Source organism: Macrosteles quadrilineatus, unplaced genomic scaffold (assembly GCF_028750875.1).
Source record: "Macrosteles quadrilineatus isolate MER2022 unplaced genomic scaffold, UCM_ALF_1.0 Scaffold_2__2_contigs__length_208266976, whole genome shotgun sequence".
NCBI lineage: Eukaryota > Metazoa > Arthropoda > Insecta > Hemiptera > Cicadellidae > Macrosteles > Macrosteles quadrilineatus.
Window position 1 is genome coordinate 23736402 of NW_026542595.1, and position 23351 is coordinate 23759752.

The window sequence follows — 23351 nt, forward strand, 5'->3', positions numbered from 1 at the left end:
TCGTGTCCGTGGAGTCATAGTCATACCAACGATTGCGCCATGACCGCGGAGTCATACCAATGATCACGCCATGTCCGTGGAGTCATACCAACGATCGCGCCATGACCGCGGAATCATACCGACGATCGCGCCGTGACCACGAAGTCATACCAATGATCATGCCGTGACCGTGGAGTCATACCAAAGATCGTGCCATGACTGCGGAGTCATGCCGTGACCGTGAGTCATACCAATCCCATTGACATTTTTTGGTTTTTATAGATCAGTGCTGCAAATGATAATAATTGATTTTGTTTGCCTTTTTTGGTAACTGCATTACTCCAATCTTTCTTTTCATGCACAGGAAAAAATCCCGTCCCGTCCCGAACTAAAAATTCAATCCTGTCCATCCCTAACTCAAAGACAACTTGACTGAACATACCGCCCCCTTTGAACCAACAAGGTTCAACAAAAAAGTGTAATTAAAAATAAAAAACAATTTAAGAGAATTGACCGGAGGGGGAGGTGTAATATTGTTTAAAGAACACCGTTTAATGGTATGAAACACTTTGACTCATGTCTATACATAATATTCTTGGCTCCAAAAGCAGCATAGGATTAGGGTAAAGGCTTGAGGCAAGTTAGTAATAAGAGGTGAGGTATTTTTTGTTACAGGAACAGAGGTCAGAGGAGAGTTGATAAGAAAATGGCCAGGTGTTACAGCTGCCGATTTCGAAGGTTCTGAGGAAAGAGGAGTTATTGGTTTTGAGTTTGAGATTGCTTCTTTTTGTTCTAGTTAAGCTAAAAACCTATTTTTATTTTGTTGTTTAGGAAAAGTACCTAGTTGATAGAACTAGAGGGTAAGTTAAATTTTGTATGTTCTTCTATGATTGAGTGGTTTCTGTTAACAGCCATAGGCTTACTGGTTTCAAAAAATGTAGGAGTGTATGATGAGTTTTGAAACAGGTCTTACAAGTACTAGTAAACTTGCAACTTTAGCAAAGTGATTTGCGAGGAAATTTGTACAGCGTTTTAAGTCACACACAACTTGAAACCTTTCCTGAGGGGTTTTACTTTGAAATACAGGACAACTATATATTTTGTGATTTTCATTACAATAGAAACATTTCAAATCTTTTGAAGTACATATAAAAGCCATAGGGGGATATTGAAACTGAATTGATTTATCAATTTGACATGACCCTTGGTGAGGGTTAAACATTTTGAGAGGAGCTGCTTGTTGACTGTGACATAGAGAGGCATTTTCACTATTGTTACAAAAATCTTTGAGGAATTTGATTATCTTACTTAGTCACTTGCTTGAGGAGAGTCGGAAGAGTTTATGCATTTCGATTCAAACATTTGACAGAGGTTGGATACATTTTACGCAAGATCAACTTACTTAAGAGATGTCAAGAGCTTGTTTGTTTTCATTGAAATTGTTTATTAAAAGTGATCTGAGGTTTTTGACTGATGTGTAAGTGATATTGGGTGGATCAACAATTTTACTGAGGTAAACAGAGATTAGCCTACGCTTTTGAGTAGTATCTTTCTTGTAAAGCGTTATAGGCTATTGTATAGTTGCCAGCAGAGATAGGTAACAATTTGACTAAGTGTAAGGCTTCACCTTCAAGTGAACTTAGCAAGTACTGGTGTTTTTCAACAAGGGATAAACTACTATTATTTTGGGTAGTAGTATCAAAAAGGTTAATGAACAAAATTCATGCCTTAGTGTCACCATTGAAGCACTTCAGTTCTAGCCTAGGCAATTTCACAATGCTAAGAGTAGAGGTTGGGTTTAAGGTTATTGAATTATTTGACGAGTGTCCATCTTTAGAGTTCTGAACCAAAAGATAAATTTTGGTTTAATAATTTATTGAGAGTTATGATATATCGTCCTGAAACTTCAAAATAGTTTCTTTATTGTCAGAAAAAACATTAGTGTTGTCGTCAACAGTAAGAAGTTTATCAAGGTTAGCTTAAAAATTAGCAGAGCTTGTTTTGGCTTTGTAAAAAAAAAGATTAAAAAAATTTAGTGGTTTAAGCTTCAGATATTTATGAGGGACATAGTCATTGATGGTATTCAATTTATTTCATTGCACTTGACATCGATTAGAAAATGTAGGAAATCTCATTTTGACAGCTAGGTACAGTTTCAATAATTAGGCCTATAAGAGATGTATAATTGTAAATGGTTAAAGTGATTTGAGAAGTCATCATACTTGTCATCATCATCACTATCACTAAATAAAAATTGATTTTTTTTGTTTTATTTTACTTTTTTGGTAACTGCTATAGGTACTCAAGAATTTTAAAACAAAACTTTTTTGCGCAGGAAAAAATCCCATACCAAAAATCGGGAAGGAAATAAAAACCCCCCTGTCCTGTCTCGAACTAAAAATGCAATCCTGTCCACCCCTAATATAATCCTTTCTTAATCTTTAAATTTAAAAAAAATTACTCTTAGGCGAGGTGCTAAGTGCAGTTGAGTATACATGAAAAGAGTCAGAGATTTTGACTTTTGATTTTGGTAATGGGGACCTAGGTGAGTGTAAAAACCCATGTCGTCGCCTCCAGGGGTGGTCAACAACATAGGGGTGCGGGCGCAAAGTTGCGAAAAACGTTAATCAGAAAACCACTTTTAACTCCCTTGTTATTGAACGTAAGTAAACGACTCATTTAAATTGACTTTTGATTTTAGTAATAGGGGCCTAGGTAAGTGTAAAAACCCAGGTCGTCGCCTCCAGGGGTGGTCGACATCATAGGGGTGGGGACGCAAAGTTGCGACAAACGTTAATCAGAAAACAACTTTTAACTCCCTTGTTATTAAACGTAAGTAAAAGGCTCATTTAAATTGACTTTTGATTTTAGTAATAAGGGCCTAGGTAAGTGTAAAAACCCATTTCGTCTCCTCCAGGAGTGGTCGACAACTTAGGGGTGGGGGGCGCAAAATTGCGAAAAACATTAATCAGAAAACAACTTTTAACTCCCTTGTTATTGAACGTAAGTAAACGACTCATTTAAATTGACTTTTGATTTTAGTAATAGGGGCCTAGGTAAGTGTAAAAACCCAGGTCGTCGCCTCCAGGGGTGGTCGACAACATAGGGGTGGGGACGCAAAGTTGTGAAAAACGTTAATCAGAAAACAACTTTTAACTCCCTTGTTATTAAACGTAAGTAAAAGGCTCATTTAAATTGACTTTTGATTTTAGTAATAAGGGCCTAGGTAAGTGTAAAAACCCATTTCGTCTCCTCCAGGAGTGGTCGACAACTTAGGGGTGGGGGGCGCAAAATTGCGAAAAACGTTAATCAGAAAACAACTTTTAACTCCCTTGTTATTGAACGTAAGTAAACGACTCATTTAAATTGACTTTTGATTTTAGTAATAGGGGCCTAGGTAAGTGTAAAAACCCAGGTCGTCGCCTCCAGGGGTGGTCGACAACATAGGGGTGGGGACGCAAAGTTGCGAAAAACTTTAATCAGAAAACAACTTTTAACTCTCTTGTTATTGAACGTAAATAAAGGGTCATTTAAATTGACTTTTGATTTTAGTAATAAGGGCCTAGGTAAGTGTAAAAACCCATTTCGTCTCCTCCAGGGGTGGTCGACAACTTAGGGGTGGGGGCGCAAAATTGCGAAAAACGTTAATCAGAAAACAACTTTTAACTCCCTTGTTATTGAACGTAAGTAAAAGGCTCATTTAAATTGACTTCTGATTTTAGTAATAGGGGCCTAGGTAAGTGTAAAACCCCATTTTGTCTCCTCCAGGGGTGGTCGACATCTTAGGGGTGGGCGCGCAAAATTGCGTAAAACGTTGATCGGCAAACCGCTTTAACTCCCTTGTTATTGAAGGTAAGTAAAAGATTAATTTAAATTGACTTCTGATTTTAGTAATAGGGGCCTAGGGTAAAGACCCATGTTGTAGCCTCCAGAGGTTAAAGTTTTAAGTCTGTATCACGTTTCAAAATAGTTAAAAAAGTAACACTGAAGTATGTCACTTTCAAGCTTATTCCCCATAAGAATAACATTGGAAACTGTTATAGCCTCGTAACAGTGTTGGAATCTTTCAAATTTGTACATTACATTTGCATTTTAGGGGCGAAGGAACTACGAAAAAATATGTAGTGATTGAAATTAAAGTAATCCAAGGAGAGTACAAAGCATTATTAATTTAAAAAAATAAAATTAAATAGTGTGGAAAATAAGCGAAAACCATTAAAAAATTTAACAAAATTTAGCAATTTTTGAAAGTATGTCAATTTTTGGGGGTGAAGGGTTGTGATTTTCGGAAAACGTCTAGCAGTGTTTTGATGAAAATTTAATTCCTGATCATGTTCTTTCTTACAAATCTTTTCTAGCTCTTACCCTTTTTGAGTTATAGCCGTTTTTAAAAAACATGTTTTTTAGTTTTTAGATGTCCACCATTTGGATTTTTGGTCGGGTTAAAATTTTAAAATGAGACTTTTGGGAATTTCAACGTTAATTTAGGATCCCATACTACAATACTATCAAATTTAAAGTCTCTAGCACGTTTCTAAACAAATCAGATGAGCATACCAAAGTCTTTAAATTTCATAGTTTTTCTCCGTAAGAATAACATGGGGCTCGTAAAAGTGGTAAAAAAAATGTTAACATTTTGACATTAATCCAAAGTTGTGGGGTTGAAGAAGTAAGGTTACGAAAAAACATGTAATGAGTAGAATTTAAAGTAAACTAAGTTAGATATAAAGAATTAATAATATTTGCAAAAAGAAATTCTCAGGTCAAAAAAAATAGCGAAAATCATAATAAATTTGAAAGAAATTTATCAAATTTTGAAAGTAGGGCGTTTTTTTGAAGGTGAAGGAGTGCGATTTTCGGAAAACGCTTGAAAATGTTTTGTAGAAAATTTAGTTCCTGATCATTAAAATTCTTCCAAATCTTGTATAGAACTTACCGTTTAGGGCTAGCCATTAAAAAACGTGTTTTATTCGTTTTTAAGTGTCAGCCATTTTGGATTTTTGAGGGGGTTAGAATTTGAAAATGGGACTGTTGCAAATTTCACCGTTAATGTAAGATCCGATACAACAATATTACAAAACTTCAAGTCTCTAGCACGTTTCTAAATGGTTCAGATGAACACACAAAGTTGACCACTTTCAATGCTATTCCCCCTAAGAATAAGATAGAGGGGAAATTTCTAGATTTGGGGTGGGGGGGTTAAAATGTGAAAACGTCATTTTTAAATATTTTCCTTGAGGGTTTGGGCCTAAGACCAAGAAGTGTTTGGGCAAGACCAAATGTCAACTGCCTAGCAGCTCTTTTTACACTCACCTAGGCCCCTATTACTAAATGAATCTATTACTTACGTTCAATAACAAGGGAGTTAAAGCGGTTTGCCGATTAACGTTTTTCGCAACTTTGTGCCCCCACCCCTATGTTGTCGACCACCCCTTGATGCAACGATATGGGTTTTTACACTTACCTAGGCCCCTATTATTAAAATCAAAAGTCAATTTAAATGAGTCTTTTACTTACTTTCAATAACAAGGGAGTTAAAAGTGGTTTTCTGATTAACGTTTTTCGCAACTTGGCGCCCCCACCCCTATGTTGTTGACCACCCCTGGAGGCGACGGCCTGGGTTTTTACACCTACCTAGGCCCCTATTACTAAAATCAAAAGTCAATTTAATTGAGTCTTTTACTTACGTTCAATAACAAGGGAGTTAAAAGTGGTTTTCTGATTAACGTTTGTCGCAACTTTGCGCCCCCACCCCTATGTTGTCGACCACCCCTGGAGGCGACGACCTGGGTTTTTACACCTACCTAGGCCCCTATTACTAAAATCAAAAGTCAATTTAATTGAGTCTTTTACTTACGTTCAATAACAAGGGATTTAAAAGTGGTTTTCTGATTAACGTTTGTCGCAACTTTGCGCCCCCACCCCTATGTTGTCGACCACCCCTGGAGGCGACGACATGGGTTTTTACACTCACCTAGGTCCCCATTACCAAATCAAAAGTCAAAATCTGTGACTCTTTTCATGCATACTCAACTGCACCTAGCGCCTGTACTATCTCTTCAACCAACAGGAGTAACTTTTCCATTGTTGGAGATTATTTTGCTCAGTGTAATTTAAAAGCTTTTTACAAAAAATTGTCTTATTATTTGTAATAGAACTAAATAAAGTTGTAAATATTGTTGTTTATAGATAAAATTATGTTCAATGTATTTTTTTGCTGAATAAATTATATTTTGGGTTTTATTTAATTAGATAAGGGAATTAACAACTAAAACATACCTTCTCAAACAATACTCTACGCCTGAACTTGTAGATAACTTGCTTCATTTGTTTCAACAATTATTCAAAACTCAATCACCGTTTTGAAGTCTGAAGGTGATGGAAAGTTGAGTAATTGTTGAAACAAAGTAGCAAGTCATCTATAAGTTCACATGTTGAGGATTGTTTGACAAGGTATGTTTCAGTTTTACTTTTGTACTTATTTGTAGATGCCATGACTTACCAGTTCCTAGACTGAACAGATGGTTGAGCTCTGACCATGAGCACCTGGCACTCACGCCACTGAGGTTAGAGCCGTCTTCCTCTATACCTCTGTCTACTTCATCCTGGGCTGTGACATCCAGTTCAAACATGGTCTCCCCCCTCCTCATGTCTGTAACCAACCATGGCCCACCAGCTCTGTAACATACAATGATATGTTCAAATGATATTCTGGTTGAAGATATCCAGTAGGCTAGTTAAAATATTATATATAAAAAAATGATAGTATTACAGATTAAATATCTGGCAAGTTAGGCCTAGTATTTTTGTTAAACGACGTCGTTACATCTTCTCATAAATTTTAACACGGAGCATATAAGCCTAATTTAATTGGTTATTCATTTTCATCCAAGTTCACTCAGCAATTAATAAGTTAATGTTAAATCTGTTCTTATTTTATTGCCTAGATAGGCCTAATTCAACTTTTCAAACTTATAAACCAAAGTCGTTGATAGCTCATTTTGTAAAATCAATCGTATTTTTAGGTCATTAAAAGCCTAGCCTAGTATATTTTTACTAATTTACATGTAGGCCTAAATCAAGCGCGGTGTGATTTTCATTGGTATACTTTTTTTGTAGTTTTTAGCGAATTTCCCGATAGGGAAGTAGCTATTACCGTAGGTGGCACGGTAAGACCTAGGCCCTGGACCGATTTATTTATTCATTTTGATGTCCCCAGAGGCCAAAAACACCATTCGTTAAAATTTGTAATATATATAAATTTATATGGTATATTAAAGAAAGCATTCCAACTCAGTACCCTGAAATGATTTTTTTATTTTATTTTATCGTTTCAGGGTACTGAGTTAGAATGCTTTCTTTAATATTTATAATGGTAGCCCTTTTTCCAAACTATTGTATATATAATATATATATGTATATATTATTAAGTAAGTTAAAATACCAAAGTACAAAAAAAAGAGTTATTTTATATTACTTAAAATGTTTCAATTAAAAATGTTGTTAAAGGTGTTCATGTAAAAATGTTGACATTTTTTATGAATAATCCACTTTAATTATTCTCCATAAGAATAGCATAAGAATTTTAAATTTACAATTTATTGGAATCTTTTTCGTAACCATTAGGCGCATAATAACAGGTCTGACTTAAGGGAGGTACAAATGAGGCAACGATGACATCATAGTTTAGTTCAAAATTCCTCTGTTAAAAGCGTTGTAGTAGAGAGCACACAGCATAATTTTTACTTCACTACTAGGCCTAGTTAATTATAAAATTAAGGAAAATTATAAAATTAATCTTAAAATTGTTCAATTATATTCATAAAATAAAATTATAAATTGCCTAAAATTCAATTTTTTAATTATAAAATTAAACTGTCATAACCTAACCAAACCAACCAAACTTGCTGATCTGAAAAAAAATTGTTGACAAAAAGTTAGTGCTGCCAGCGGGATTCGAACCCGGCACCTTCGGATTATCAGCCTGTCACGCTATCCACTACACCACCGAGGCCGATGACTGAATTCCGTATTGTTGCGGCAATGGTGTTCCCTCAAGAGGAGATCTGACAGCTGACGTCATTGAAGGCTCTTCTGTACCTCCCTTGAGTAAATACCCATAGTAACGCTTCAATGCACTAAATTATTTTTTTGTTTACACAAAATGGTTTGGAAAGAAATTGCTAAATTTTATGTTTTTTGGGTCAAATATAGGAAAAACAATTTTTTACCCCATATAATCCCCCATAAACCCCCGCTAACATAGTCTGATCATTCTGGTTCGCAAACTCGTTCGAATACCTTTGATTCCTTAATACCTGCTGCAACGTCGTTGACCAGAATTTCTGGATAGACTGTGTCAAGGATAAAACTAAAAATACTATGTAAACTATTTACAATATTTTAGGCAAGATGGCGTTGAGCCTATACTCGGTGCAACGCATCAAAATATTCGTCAACTGAGTACAGTGGTGGGTCGACTAGCCAGGCTTTGACTTTTTTTTAAAGCGGACGGTTCACAAGTCTTAAATCTTTGGGGGAGAGCATTGTACATCTTCAGAGCCCTAATGCGGAAACAGCATTGTGTTTTGGAGAGCCTGCAGTAGGGTATGTGAAGCTGGTCACTGTTACGAAGGTTGTGGGATTGGTGGAATTCCCTTTTTGTGAGCTGGTGTAGGTTATCACTCACATAACAGAGGCTCAACAATACATACTGGCTGAAGATAGTAAGAATTTTTAGGCTTCTAAAGATTGGCCTACAGTGTTCACTGTAACTTGTCGATGCAATGATCCGAACCGCCTGTTCTTGTAGGAGAAGAATATCTTCACACCTTGCAGCATGTCCCCAAAGCAGGAGTGTCCCCAAGTGGGAATGAAACAAGCCATGATAGACAGTGGTCAGGTAATGCCTCGTCAACAGGGTTTTAAGTCTGCAGAGTAGATGAACGCCTGGAGAGAGCTTCGTACAGACACTGTCCACATGGCCACTCCAGCTAATCTTTGCATCTATGACTAATCCCAGCAGCTTCACCTCTGTCAAAACGTCAGCGTTTGTACGACTGAGACTGCACACAATCTCTTGGGTTTTTTCTCGGTTGAGGCTCAATCCGTTTATTTCCAACCATAACCAAGTTTTTGCCAAGTCAAAAACTTCTGCAGCCTTTTCCCTGGCTAAAACTGGAGTAGAACCTCTGGCAACGATTGTTGTATCATAAGCAAACATTAGAACGCTTCCAATGGCACTAAGGTCATTTATCATGACTAAAAAAAGGACCGGCCCCAATACTGAGCCCTACGGGACACCATGCTCAAATAATCCAGGTAATTTTTATAAACACACAGTATAAACACTTTAATAATGCCAGGAGGTTCTTTTTTGTGGGCCATGTTTACGCGTAAACAGCCAGGGGGCGGAACCATCTTAAAGAGCAACAATGGAAAAGAAAAAAACATTAATAAGGAAAAAAATAACTCAAATATTTGATAGAGAAAGACAAATTTTCCTTTTAAGTTTACTTTTAAAGTTTCTACAATTTAGATTTTTAACTTAGCTTTATTTATTACCATTGGTAAATATAAATCAAAGATATGTATAGATATTATTTTAGGATATACTAGCAGTCACCCGGCGCGCGTTGCTGCGCTTAACAACTATTATTTTAAATCGTAATTTGTTCTTTAGAATGAATAATAAAAGTGTATACCAAAAATAACAATTGAATATTTTACTTAATTGCCAGTGGATAAACAATGTTTTTTAGCAAATTTCCCATATAGGGAATAAGCTATAACCGTAGGTCTCATGGTAAGACCTAGACTCGGGACCGATTTACTTTTTTGTTTTGAGGTCCCCAGAGGCCAAAAACACCATCCGTTCAAATTCATATATATATATTTATATATGTGTCCGTTAGCGCGATAACTCGAGCAAATATGATCAGATTTTGATGAAATTTGGTACAAACGTGTAAACCTACGTTTATTCGAACGAGTTCGCGAAGCAGCATAATCGGACGATGGGAACAGGGGTTTATGGGGGGTTTTATGGAGTAAAAATGGGTTTTTCCCATTTTTAACCCTAAAAATAAAATTTTTTGCAATTTCTTTCTCAACCATTTTGTAGAACTTAAAAAAAGAAATAATTTAGTATATTGAAGTGCTGTTTTATGCCTAACAGTCATGGAGAAAATTAAAAAAAGTGTAATTTAAAATTCCTATGTTATTCTTAGGGAGAAAATGAAAACTGTTGTAGTTTACTTCTTTATGGGTATATGTTGATAAAATTTGGCAAATTTATTTATTTCATTCTATACTATTGACATATGGTCAAAAAACACTTTTTACCTTCCCCGTAGCAGCAAACCTAAGCTCTGGTTAAATCTAATGTTGTTTAAATTGGGAATAAATATGTCTCATTTATGGAAATATTTTACTAAAAATGTAATCAGACAAGTTGAAATTCGCTTAGTCTGCAGGTTTGCTGCGGCGGGGGTATTTGTTTTTTCATTAGGTGTATAAATATGTAAGTTTTTAGGTGTACCTACCACCACTGTTGGTATAGAACAAAAGATACAAATATTAACACATTGCCATCCCATTTATTGTTTATAATACTTAGATAAAGGTTTTTATGTTTACATATTTAACATTGGAGTCGTTGAGTGCACAGGTGTGCTGCAATTGGGGTTTAATATATTTGGACTTATTCAAAAGTAAAATAGTTTTCTGTGCTGCACTCTATGGAGCCATTGTGGCACTATTTCAAATCATGACTAATACATCATGTTGTAATTATTACAACCAACAAAACAGTTGCCGGGTAACAGCTAGTTATATTTATTTGTAAACATTGTAGTTCAAAAAGTCTGACATTGGCCCACTTTAAACCCTCTGGGGCGGAGCCCTTTTGACGGATCTGCACCAAACTTCACACGAACCATCCTTGAAAGATGCTTAATATTGCCTGAAAGTTTCATTACAATCTGTCGAGTGGTTTTGGAGTCCATAAGGTATATGCATATATACATGCATACATACATAGTTCATCTTTTATAGATATAGATTAGATATATCTGTTGCCATCAAGTGTAAAAATTCAACCTAATGAAAAAATGTATTTAATTTGATATACAGAAGACCCCGATAACTTAGCTTAACCAATTATAACGGGACTGGACCTAGGTTGGATAGCTCAAAAGGACAGTTAAAACGGGCAATCCCTAAAAACTTAAAAAAATTGAGTGCTATTCATTTGGAATAATATAATAATATAACAAGCTGCTATACCCGTGCTTTGCAACGGGGAGAAAATGTGATCTAGAGAGCTATTGAAGTAGTGCTGATGCGTGTTTTAAAATACAACAACTCTATGATTTAGTTTGAAAATATAAACTGATATAAAGTGTAAACCTACTTACTTTCAAACACCTACTTTTAATGTTAATATAGATCCAAAAGAATATGACAACATACCTTAGTGTAGCAATAGCATCAATTGCTTTATATTAATGCTTCATGAATGACATGTTTGGCCATAATTCTTCAATTTTGGTCAAGCCTTTTTACATGTAGCTTACTATATAAATTACAAATTGAAACTTTGAGCAATACTTTACAAAACGTATACAACCTTTCTTTAAAACCAAACATAACCCTCCTAAAACTACATAAAGCATCACAAACAATTTTTTCGAGTAAATAAACAAACACCACTTCATTGTACTGACCAGCTGTTTCATTAACTAAATTGAATTAAATCATTTAATCTTTGGAAGCATGCCAGGCGTAGCCCTTTGGAAATCAGCCTGTGGGGCAGAGCCCTTAGGAAATTCATCCATATCAATACTTTTCGGCAAATCTACACACTCCAAGCTTCATTTTGATGTGCCATATGCCTATATTTTTATTTGGTAAATGGCCTTAACCGTTTACATAAAATTTGATTGTATCACTTTAATAATATAATAGATAGATAGTAGTAAGATTATTGTGAAGTCATGTGTGTATTATCATTGACTATACACAGAATAGACTTCCCATGTGATATGAAAATTTGAAGCCAAGAAAATAGATGAAGTTTAGGACCATCTCTAATCTCACTAGAGTTTACTAGTGTTTTGGGTGAATATTGATTAATATTCTGTGTATAGTCAATGGTATTATTTACAAAATAAACTACACGGTCAATTCAAATACTTTCAGTGGAATAAATTGAAGTTGTAGGCAAGAGTCAAATCCATTAATGGTCCAGTAATTTCAAATCCATCGTAATACAGTACAGAACTTATTGTCAAAATTAAGAATACAAGCAACCATTTCGATACGAGACAGATTGTTTATTTAAAGCCTGTAACATCCTGTAGAGTTTAGCGTATTGTTCCCATCGACAAAAGCAGCGGTTAAACGGAAGTGCTCACAAAACAAGGTCAGTTAAAACAAACTGTAATATTTTACGTACGAGGGAGGGTGGATAATCCGATTATCGGTTAATGCGAGGTCGGTTAAGAGGTGGTATACTCTACTAAGCACAATTCAGCTGAAATACCCTGGCAGTCTGCGGAGGATGTCAAGCACACCAGGTCCATTCCAGCGCTGAGCCGCCAACAGCTCCTCCCGACAGATGCCCACTACCTGTACGAAGTTGACGAGGCCGAATGGTGACGTGGTGGCTGGCAACTGGGGGTCTGCTGCCATCAACATGTGTTGGATACGAGACTCACTACTGTCTAGTGCGCAGTGCCAAGACACGTGGTCGCCAGCACATAGAGTATTGCCTTGAAATATCACATAATCAGTGTTGACACACACCAACACATTTCCACTTTTAAAACTAATTGATTGTAATTTAACTATTCAGGGTATCTCACCTAAAGTGAACAATTTTACTATAAGAAGGACAGTTAACGAGTTAACTTCTTATGGGGAACTCCCCTTTATATTTAAGATTTTTTTATGGTTACTAATTTTAAAAAATATGACCGGTATTTTCCAATATGTTCTACAACTTCAATATTTCTTATAGAACACCCAATATTTTATGATTGTTTTAGAATGTAAATGTGACTTTAAAATATTTTTATTTTTGACATTTTTCTCTAAAGCTACTTGTTTAGGAGTTGAAGTGTGTTACACCTAAGAAAAATTGGCTTGCGTTGTACATTGTGCATCCTGTAGCTCCCTAATGATTAAGTTTAGAGAGAAATTGCAAAGAGTAAATAAGTCTTAAAATTGTATCTACATTTCAAAAATACCATAATATACTGACTGTTTCAATTTTTGAAACAATGGAATCAATATTTTCAATGTTTTTTATGATCTTTTAAAAATGAAGATCCAATTTTAAGTCTTATTAGCGAATTTCCTTATAGGGAAGTAACTATTACCGTAGGTGGCACTGGCACAGTAAGACCTAGGCCCGGTACTGATTTACTTTTTCATTTTGATGTCCCCAGAGGCCAAAAACACCAGTCTTTCAAATGTTTATACAGGGTATATGTGTATATATATACATACATGAACGTGAACCAGCATAATCGGACCAGGGGACCGGGGTTTTATGGGTTAAAAAATGGTTTTTCATTTTTGACTGGCTCAACACACAAAATTTCCCAATTTCTTTCTAGACCTTTTTAAAGAGCTTAAAAAAAATGTTTAGTATTTCGAAGTATTTTTGTACGGTTATTGGTAACGGAGAAAATACAAAAAGTTGTAAATTTAAAATTCCCATGTTATTCTTCTGGAGATTATTGTAAAATTTTGTAGTTTGCTCGTTTATGGATATATTTTGATCAAACTTGGCAAATTTATTTATTTTATACTAAACTATTATTATTTTACTAAAAATACACTTTATTAGCTTCCTTGTAGCAGCAAACCCAGCTACTTGTTAAACCTAATGTTATTTAAATAGATTTAATTGGAAATCAATTCAGACGAATGGAAATTCACTTAGTCGGCAGGTTTACTGCGGCGGGGGTGTTTATTCTTTGACTAGTAGCAGCCGTCCTTCGTACGAGGTTGGCGTATAAAGTAAAAAATGATTATTGCAGTTATACTCATACTCTGCGTTTGCAATGGGGGAGGACACGGTTTTTGAGAAAATTTGGTTCTTTAAATGTATAGTATGCTACAGTGTTGGGGAAGCTACTTTTAAAATGCATCTAGCTACAACTACTGCTACATTTCCAAAAAAGTAGCTTAGCTGCAGCTACAGCTACAGTTCAGAAAAAGTAGCTAGCTACAACTACAGCTACAATGAAATGTAGCTATAGCTACAATTTTAGCTACCTACTTTTCCAAAGACGTTACTTTTATTCCACACTCATTAGGTAAATGTAAAATTAATTGCAACTACATTTTTATTGAACAAACATTTAAAAAAAATGTCTGTATTGTATCTAACATTACTTGGAAAACAATTTATTCCTAGATTGTATTTAATGTGGGTACTTTCCTGTTAAAGGGAACATTCATTATTATCGATGATTTTTTCTCGATATATCGATATTAACAAATTGAAACATATCAGCTGACAACTACGCGATAAATATTGTTCACTATCAACAAACAATAATGAAATGAAACGGTTCTAAAAAAAATAACCTAACATAACTAACCAAACTTGCTATAACATTTACAAATTCCGTGTTTAACTTGCCTTTTCTATTACCAAACCCAAACGGAATTTTTAAATGGTCCAGCAAGTTTGGTTGGTTATGTTAGGTTAGCTTAGAATATTTTAGCCTAAACAAGATCAGTTAGTTGTTGTCAATTTGTAATGGATCGGAAAATAAAAATATCGATATATCGAGAAAAAATCATCGATAATAATGAATGTTCCCTTTAACAGGAAAGTACCTTAATTTGTTGGCATTATAAACCTAACATTACAACAACAGAACCAAATAGTTGGGTGTTCCTTCATATTTATTATAATACTTATTTTTAAATATTGCATTATTTTTAAGCATCATACCTAACTAACCAAACGATATATCGAATAATAAATAATCGATATATCGATCGATATTACTCATTCGGTTGTTTGTGCCAACGGATATGGAAGTGTACCCGCATCTTATATGTAAATTTCATTAAGTTCAAACATACAACCAAACTTTATTTTAAAAGCTAATTTTATTTTGTTAATGTACATTCATTTATAGATGTCTTATATCAACAATTAAGACCAATAAAACTATAAAACGATTATTTAAAGTTTATTTTTTGTGTTACAGAGCCTAGCCTACTGAAATTGGAATTTATTGCCTTTCTTTATTTTTAATGTTAAAAACGACATTGCTATAACTTTCAACCATAGTGATAAGTTACTTGTTCTATGAATAACACTTTTCAATGTCATGAAATCGTCCATTATTGTAATCATGCATAGAGCAAATTGTGCTTCAACCTAGTTGGTGCAGAAAACAGTATTCAGCAACTTAACATTACACCCTAATTGGAGGCTACACAAGAAGAAATCATACGAAAGGAGTAGTTGCAGGATATGCCAAACATGGCCTGGAAAATTATATGAAAGTACTTAAGATAAGTGATGACGACTCAGAACTAGTATGTGAAACTGCTCTTTTCGAAATAAAACTGAAAAAGGAAATAGTCTAGGTCATGGGAGTCTACAGGCCTCCAAGGGACAATTTGGAACAAGCGCTAGATATCCTAGCAAGCCAGCTGGAATATGCTCTCCGCACAAAGAAGAAAACTGTCATCATGGGCGACATAAATGTAAACAACCTTGGTGAACATGCAAACGACACAGATAACATCCAAGTTGAAGATCTTCTATCCTCTTTTGACATTGTTAGACTAAATCTACCACCTACTAGAATTACACATGAAACTAAAACCTCAATAGACTGGATCTGTACAAACAATAAACCTGGACCCAAAACATATCCAGACATCCATTATCCTGTCTGGACTCTCAGACCACACTGCCCAAATTGCCACTCTCCAACTACCATCAGAAAAAACTACAAAGTCAATTAAGGAGAAAAGAAGAACTCTCAACAAAAACACCATAAATCTATTTAAAACCAGGCTCCATGAACAACCCTGGGACTGTGTCTACCACATAGAAGATGTTGATGAATCTTATAACAACTTTCCCCGGGGTATCCAAGGAATACTAAATCTAAATGAGACCTGCCCAGTAAAAATGACAAGGAAAAAAACAACAGAACCAAAAAAACTGCTGGGATGCTGAATGCTCTAGACTAAAAAATCTATATATAAATGCCCTGGAAAAAGAAAACTGCACAGGTCTACCTGAAGATAAAGCAGAAACCGCAGCAACAAAAAGGGACTATGACCTAAGACTAAAGACTTTGAGGAAATCTCAAACATCCGACTATATAAGCAATGCCGACAACAAGTCCAAGGCACTCTGGTAGGTTATAAATAATGAGAGAAAATCAAGTACCAGTATAGCAAATGAGTGGGAACTCCTAGTAGATGGGGAGACATTACAGGACCCAATCAAAATAGCAAACCACCTCAACAGTTTTTTTGCTACAGCTGAGGAAAGGACACTTCAGGCCAACAACACCAACACACACACCAGAACCCCCGAAATTCCTCCACTTTAACAGCTAACAAACTAAAATTTTAGCTTGCAACTTGTAACGAAGTATCAAAAGCAATAGACTCACTTAAACCAAAAACTTCATCTGGCACTGATGAAATATCAGCCTAACTGGTCAAAACATGCAAAAATGAACTGATTAACCCACTAACAGCACTCATAAATAAGTCTCTCAAACAACGGGTCTTCCCAACACAGCTGAACAGAGGCGGCGTTTAGGGGGGGGGGGGGGCAGGGAGGGCAGTTGCTCCCCCACTTTCATAAGGAATATTTATCAAAATTATAAAATAGAATTATATCAACAATAAATCTAGATTTCGCCCCCCCCCCCCCCCTCACCACTCAAGCCCAATCGCCGCCACTGCAGCTGAAAACTGCCAAGGTATACCCTAAATATAAAAGTGGACCAAACACAGATGCTAAAAGTTACAGACCAATTTCTACTTATACCGACCTTCTCTAAAATCTTTGAAAAAATCTTCCTTAACAGACTAATATCCTATCTAGACCAAAATCTGCTGCTCACCAGCCAGCAACATGGCTTCCTCAAAGGAAGATCCACCTCCACTGCCTTAATACAGCTCACCGAGCACATAATAGAAAAACTAGAAGACTCAGTCACAAGTCTGTTTCTGGACTTTAGCAAGGCCTTTGACTGCCTTAACCACAAGACACTTCTTAGAAAATTGGGAGCTCTGGGTATTGAGGGAAAGTCTAAACAATGGTTCCACAGCTATCTTAATGGCAGACAGCAACTAGTTGAGATTCAGCATGTAGAAAAAAAAACACTCGCCATAAAATAAATTCCTAAACTGCCCCTATACGGAGAGGAGTACCACAGGGATCAGTTCTCGGACCAGTCCTGTTCCTCCTCCTCACAAATTACCTACCAGACTAGCTACAAGAATACTGCCAAACCACAATGTATGCAGATGACACTGTCATCACACTAACTGACAAATCAACAGAAACTTTAAGCCCAAACATCAATATAAACTTCAACATGACTAAACAATATTGCACAGTAAACAAATTGGCTCTAAATGAAAAGAAAACTGTTCAGCTAAACTACTCTACTAAAAATAAAGACACAAACGTATTAATCCCTGGGATAGAAGCACAAAATAGTACCAAATATCTCGGCATTGTCATGGATTCAAAACTGACATGGAAACAGCACATGGACCAACTCTGCAAGAAGCTACGCTCTGGCATTCATGTCATCAGGCGAATGAAGCAGGTTGGTGGTCTGGACACCGCAAAAACAGCCTACCATGCCCTGGTCGAGTCACACCTCAGGTATGGTCTGGTGGTCTGGGGGAGTACATCCAACAACTACCTAAAAAGAGTCCTTATCCACCAAAAAAGAGCTATAAGATGTCTAGCAGGCCTTCAATATCAAGAAAGCAGTCGTGATGCATTTAAGGAACTAAAAATCCTCACACTGACATCACTTTACATCTGTGAGGCAATTCTCCATACCATATCCACAAATCAAACAAGAAACGGAGATATTCACCATCACAATACACGGAACGCCTCAAGCTTTGCAATACCACCTCACCATCTAAGTCTCTTTGAAAAGAAGCCATCCTACAAAGGGGCCCTGTATTTCAACAACCTACCAGAACAACTTAGAAATGAACCAACTCACCGTTTCAAGAACCAATTAACAACATGGCTGCAAGAAAGGCCATTCTACTCAGAAAAAGAATTCCTTGACAACCAGCTTTAACAACATATTAAATCAACAAATTTTACATATTATTCTGAGGCATGTACTGTTCTCAACGAACATGTAAATAAAGATCATTGTCTATTGTCTATTGTCATATAAGTTATTGCTTAATATCTTTGGGAGGAACATCAGAAGCAAACCTCAACAAAGTGTTGGTACTCCAGAAAAAAGCTGTCAGAGCACTCTCCGGCCTTGAGTATTTAGACAGCTGCAGGGAAGCATTTAAATCCCTTAAGCTCCTAACAGTGACAGCACTCTACATCCATGGAGTTGTCCTGTATACAAAAAAACTTAACCTTCCCAGAAATGAGAATTTTTACTCCTACCACACCAGAAGAGCAGCCGACCACAACCTTCCAATCCACTACACTACACAATACAGCAGAAACCCCTCTTATATTGGCCGCAAAATCATCAACTCTCTTCCAAACAACCTCAAGAACGCAACAGGAAACCAACTCAAACAGCAACTCTGAGATTGGCTTGTGGACCCGCCGGTGTACTCCCTTAAGGAATTTTTTTGACCAATTATGAACTTTCAACACAAAGAAAATGTAAACTGTTAAAACAATCTAAATATTAAACATTCTGGATTTTTGTGACACCATTGTATTTCTTAAAGAAATCACAAATAAAGAAAATTGTCTACTGTCTATGAAATTTTAAATTATGAATACTCATAAGAATAACATGGAAACTTTAAGAACCCCAGTGGGACATAGCCCTATAGGATTTTCACAACTTTAAAATGCTTATGTTTCTCAAGACTATCAAGTAACTCTCTGCAAAATGTCAGCTCAATCAGTCCAGTAGTTTTTCCGTGATGGAACTTCAGAGTTATACAAAAAATCCATATTTTCACATTTATAATATTAGGATTCCTACTCTAAACTTTACTCGTTTAAGAGCTACAGGTTGCACCATGTACATAGCAAGCCATTTTTTCTTATGTGTAACTTGCTGTAAGACCTCACTAAACAAGTAGTTTAAAAGAAAAAATAACGTTTTAACCTGTTAAAGTCCGAGTATTTGTATAACCATATACATGCATGGGCCGTGGTTTTTAAGATTTTGGCATTATTAGATATTTAATAGAAAAACATATTTTAAATAATATTTTTGTTATAGCATACACAGAATAGACTTCACAAGTAATGGATCAATTTGAAGCCAAAACAACGTGGTGCAATCTGTTGAGATGGTCTACCAATTAATGACAATATTCTGTGTCAAATGGTAACCCGAACAGCGGTTTGCTATGATACTGCATTGATTTAAATTAATATTTAACCCAATACACAAGTACCCTCTTATCTTATCTGGTGAGATGGTCCTGAATTTCATATATTTTCTTGGCTTCAAATTTTAACATTACATGGGAAGTCTATTCTGTGTATATTCAATGGTTATAGTATTTTATAATTGATTTTTTTTATTATTATAACTAGCAATCTGAGTCACTTTGTGACTTCGAAATCCGTGATATATATATATATATACAGGGTGGGCAAAATGTTTAACACTAACATCGTTCCACCATGTATATTTGATATATGTAGTTGATAAGGGTTAAAATAAAACGATTTATGTCGATCATCATATCCCTATTATTTGAATTGCAAGCCCTATTAGCCTACTTTTATTGCATGCCCGATCTCTTTGAGGCATCTTAGAAAATTTACAAATATTAATTAAACATACATTGAAAACACAAAATCTAACACAAGTAATTTTCTTCTTTGCATTTTACACAATTAACATTAGCCTACAATATTTGTACACACTATGCAGATAAGAATTTTCCAATGTCCCCAAAACTTTACACTGTACACAAAACATTAGAATTGTCCAATTTCCCTGGAAGCATTTTAAAATTAGGAAGGTATGAGTTGAAGACAGTATTTGAGAGATAGTAAAATATCTTTCAACTCATAATTTACCCTCTTTAGTCTGGGATCGAGGAATATTTTAGCTTAAACAAATAAAGTAAATAGTAGATAGGTACTTATTATTAATTAAATAGATATTTACGACAAAAATATTCAGCCCTTGTTTTAGTATTGTAAATTTTAGTTCATTGTATTATGAATTAGACTCTGGATTGTCAGAATTAACAATTAAGGTTGTTCTAAGCTGTTTTCCGTGTTACTGGCAAAACATTCTATGGTAGTAGGTGTTTCGTGATGTAAAAAAAGGAAAACATCTTAAATGTGAGCTAACTAAAACATCCTCATCACTAAGAAACGCCACCACGATTAGATAGCTGACATTCTGATTTGAATTTGCTCCATTTTCTGCACAGCTGTATGTGATTTGAAGCCTACCTGATTGAAATACATATTTAGCGAGGGACTGCATAAGGGTGGCAGGCCAAGTAGGTGGAGCTGTCTCTCCAACCTCACGTCGCAGTCTGAATGTCAGCTCAAAGCCAAAACCACTAGGAGACTCTGGACTGGTTACTTCATGTACTCTGCCATCTCCATGAAGGTCAGACAAGCCAAAACTGCAATAGACACAAATATGTCAACAACTTTTCAAGTCAGTCTTGTGGATGTTTTTCCGATAACAGTAAAAACTGTAGAAACTACATTAGCCTATAGAAAAGAGTTTTACTAGTAGATGTAAATCAACATAGTGGTATAGTATATTTCATAACAAGAGTAGAAAGTGAGAAATGAGTCATTACATATTTGAGAACATGTTTGATGTGCGAGATTAATCGAGCACTTTAAATGGTCAAGAACATGTATAGACCCACTTTCACTCGTGTTTTGAACGTTACTTTTCAATACACTATGAAGACTAATTATTGTTTTCTTAATTAAAATACTTTCAATACTTTAATACTTTTCATTGAAATAGCGACCATACAAAGTAGGTATTTTAAGGCAAGTATGAACGGAGAAGAGTGTAGGATGAGTTGTGCAAACATTCGATATTTCTTTATTACAGTTAGGAACATTTAAAAACTCATAGCAATTTTTAGGTTATACCTTCAATTTAAAGTTAATATCCTTGATTGTTGAAAATTGAAACAGTTGAAAAAACAATAGGCCTAACAAATCTTTAATTTGTTCACGTCTGCAAAATACAAAAAAGATAGTAAACATAACTTTTGCAAAGTAAACATTATTTTTCCGTAGGCAAGAATGTAATGATGGATTTTCACAGGTGATAAACATGTAACGAAAAAACAGGTAATTTCAAAGTAGTGTAGCGAAAAAGCACTATCTTCTACTTCACAAGTTGTGTATGTCACACAGGTACCAAACCATAAATAAGGATATTAAATGTACTTGCCATTACTATACAAGATATTTTACCTGATGTAATGCCAATGTGGAGGTATATCTAGGTCAGCATCTCCAGAATTAGCATACATACTAATGTAGTCCAGAGGATCTGGTCCACCAAGCCTGCAACCAAATAACATTATATTAGTTACTTTTGGCAAATTTATTATGTTTAGCTTTATCCAGACAATCAAAAAACAAGATTGTATCCCTCTGTCAGTTTGCCCTTTCAGTAGGCTATACAAAAACTACTTAATGTAGTTTCAGTATATAGGCTGAAACTTTGCAAACAGGTGATTTGTCTACCAGGGTATAAACACTTAGGCTAAGTGTATTTATTGAGCGGAGCGAGCGAAGCGATCAAAGCTCTTATACTTCGACTCTTATGCATTTCGTAATACGCAAACTCCTCCTAGACGGCTGAATCAATCGTTTTCAAATTTTGCATGGTAATAAAGACCATATCGGTGAGTGCCAACTAGGGGTCTCAATCCCGGGCCTTTAATCCAATCCCGGGATTTCGGGATTCGTCTCAGCCGATCCCGGGATCAATCCCGGGATTATATAATATTATGATTTAGCCATTTTAAATTAGCGAGAAGTCCCCTTGTTGAGTACTTTAATGTTTTAAACTGGCCTTACTAGTGTTACACTGCACAATGTTTCCGTTTTCTAAGTAAATAAATATCACCACGCGGAACTTTCATCGCCCGTATTTCTTATTTACAGTGTATAAATGTTGATATGTCATTCTAGAATATAGGCCTAATAAATACATTTAAAAAAAAATCACGATTAACCGTACTTGTACGTAGGCATTACGTCACGCTAATAGATAGATTAAAGATAGCTAAGAGAAAAAGATAAAATGGGAAGAATCACGAGCATCAGCGTAAAAATGTGATTTTGACTGACAGCAATAAAACAATATAAGATATTGTAAAACAATAAACTATCTGCTTTGTGGTAGTGTGTGTATGAAATACTTCATTTTAAATTGTAAGAAATTTAACCACCACACATAACCAAATACTAAGATAAAAGTTATAGACCCTAAATACAAGCAATATTAATAATGAGATTATAATCGAGTGTTTATAGTTATATTTTATGGCTTCAATGAAAATAATACTTAAATTTCCGATTGCAATGTAATGTTTGCAACACAAATTGCGTTGTTTACGTTAAATGTCAAAAGTAAAACTCAAAATAACTTGTAGGCCTACTGTAATTAAGTTCTAACTAATGTAACAACATTTACAGATAGTAAATCCAAGTCGTCTAAAACTGAAACATATATTTAGGCCTACATTCGTTCGCACATTGAGTTTAATGATAATTAAATTTTCCAATCAAAAAGATTATTACTTATACCATTTCATATAATCGTCCTAAAAATAAAGAGTATAAGTGTTTCAAGTGTTATTGGACTATTTTTATTAGTTTTCCGTAAGTAAAAGTCTTCAAATTTACAAAAAAATCAATATAAACATAGGTTTTGCAATCCCGTTAATCGCGGGATTTAAAGTCACCAATCCCGGGATTTCTAGGTATCAAAAATTGGCCGGGATCCCGGGATTGAGACCCCTAGTGCCAACATCTATATGGTGTTAAAAAAGTCTCTCAGGAATCCACCCCACTGGGTCTCAAACTTTCAATGTAATCCTCATGGAAGCAGTATTTGACACATAAACAAAGACATATGATCAGCTGTTGACTTTTGAATGCAGTAGATAAAGAA

The 23351-nt window shown here is 35.3% G+C and overlaps 1 protein-coding gene across 1 annotated transcript in view; it reads right to left on the reverse strand.

Annotated features, from left to right (window-relative positions):
* The window catches only part of LOC128987432 (suppressor of fused homolog), a 41842-nt gene that overhangs the window by 11094 nt on the left and 7397 nt on the right, over nucleotides 1-23351 (reverse strand). Inside the window, exons 2-5 of the mRNA XM_054408272.1 lie at nucleotides 21641-21733; nucleotides 20642-20820; nucleotides 12524-12752; nucleotides 6482-6657 (exon numbers count right to left, since the gene is read on the reverse strand). Coding sequence (XP_054264247.1) covers nucleotides 6482-6657; nucleotides 12524-12752; nucleotides 20642-20820; nucleotides 21641-21733 — 677 coding nt within the window. The remainder of the gene's footprint in view (nucleotides 1-6481; nucleotides 6658-12523; nucleotides 12753-20641; nucleotides 20821-21640; nucleotides 21734-23351) is intronic.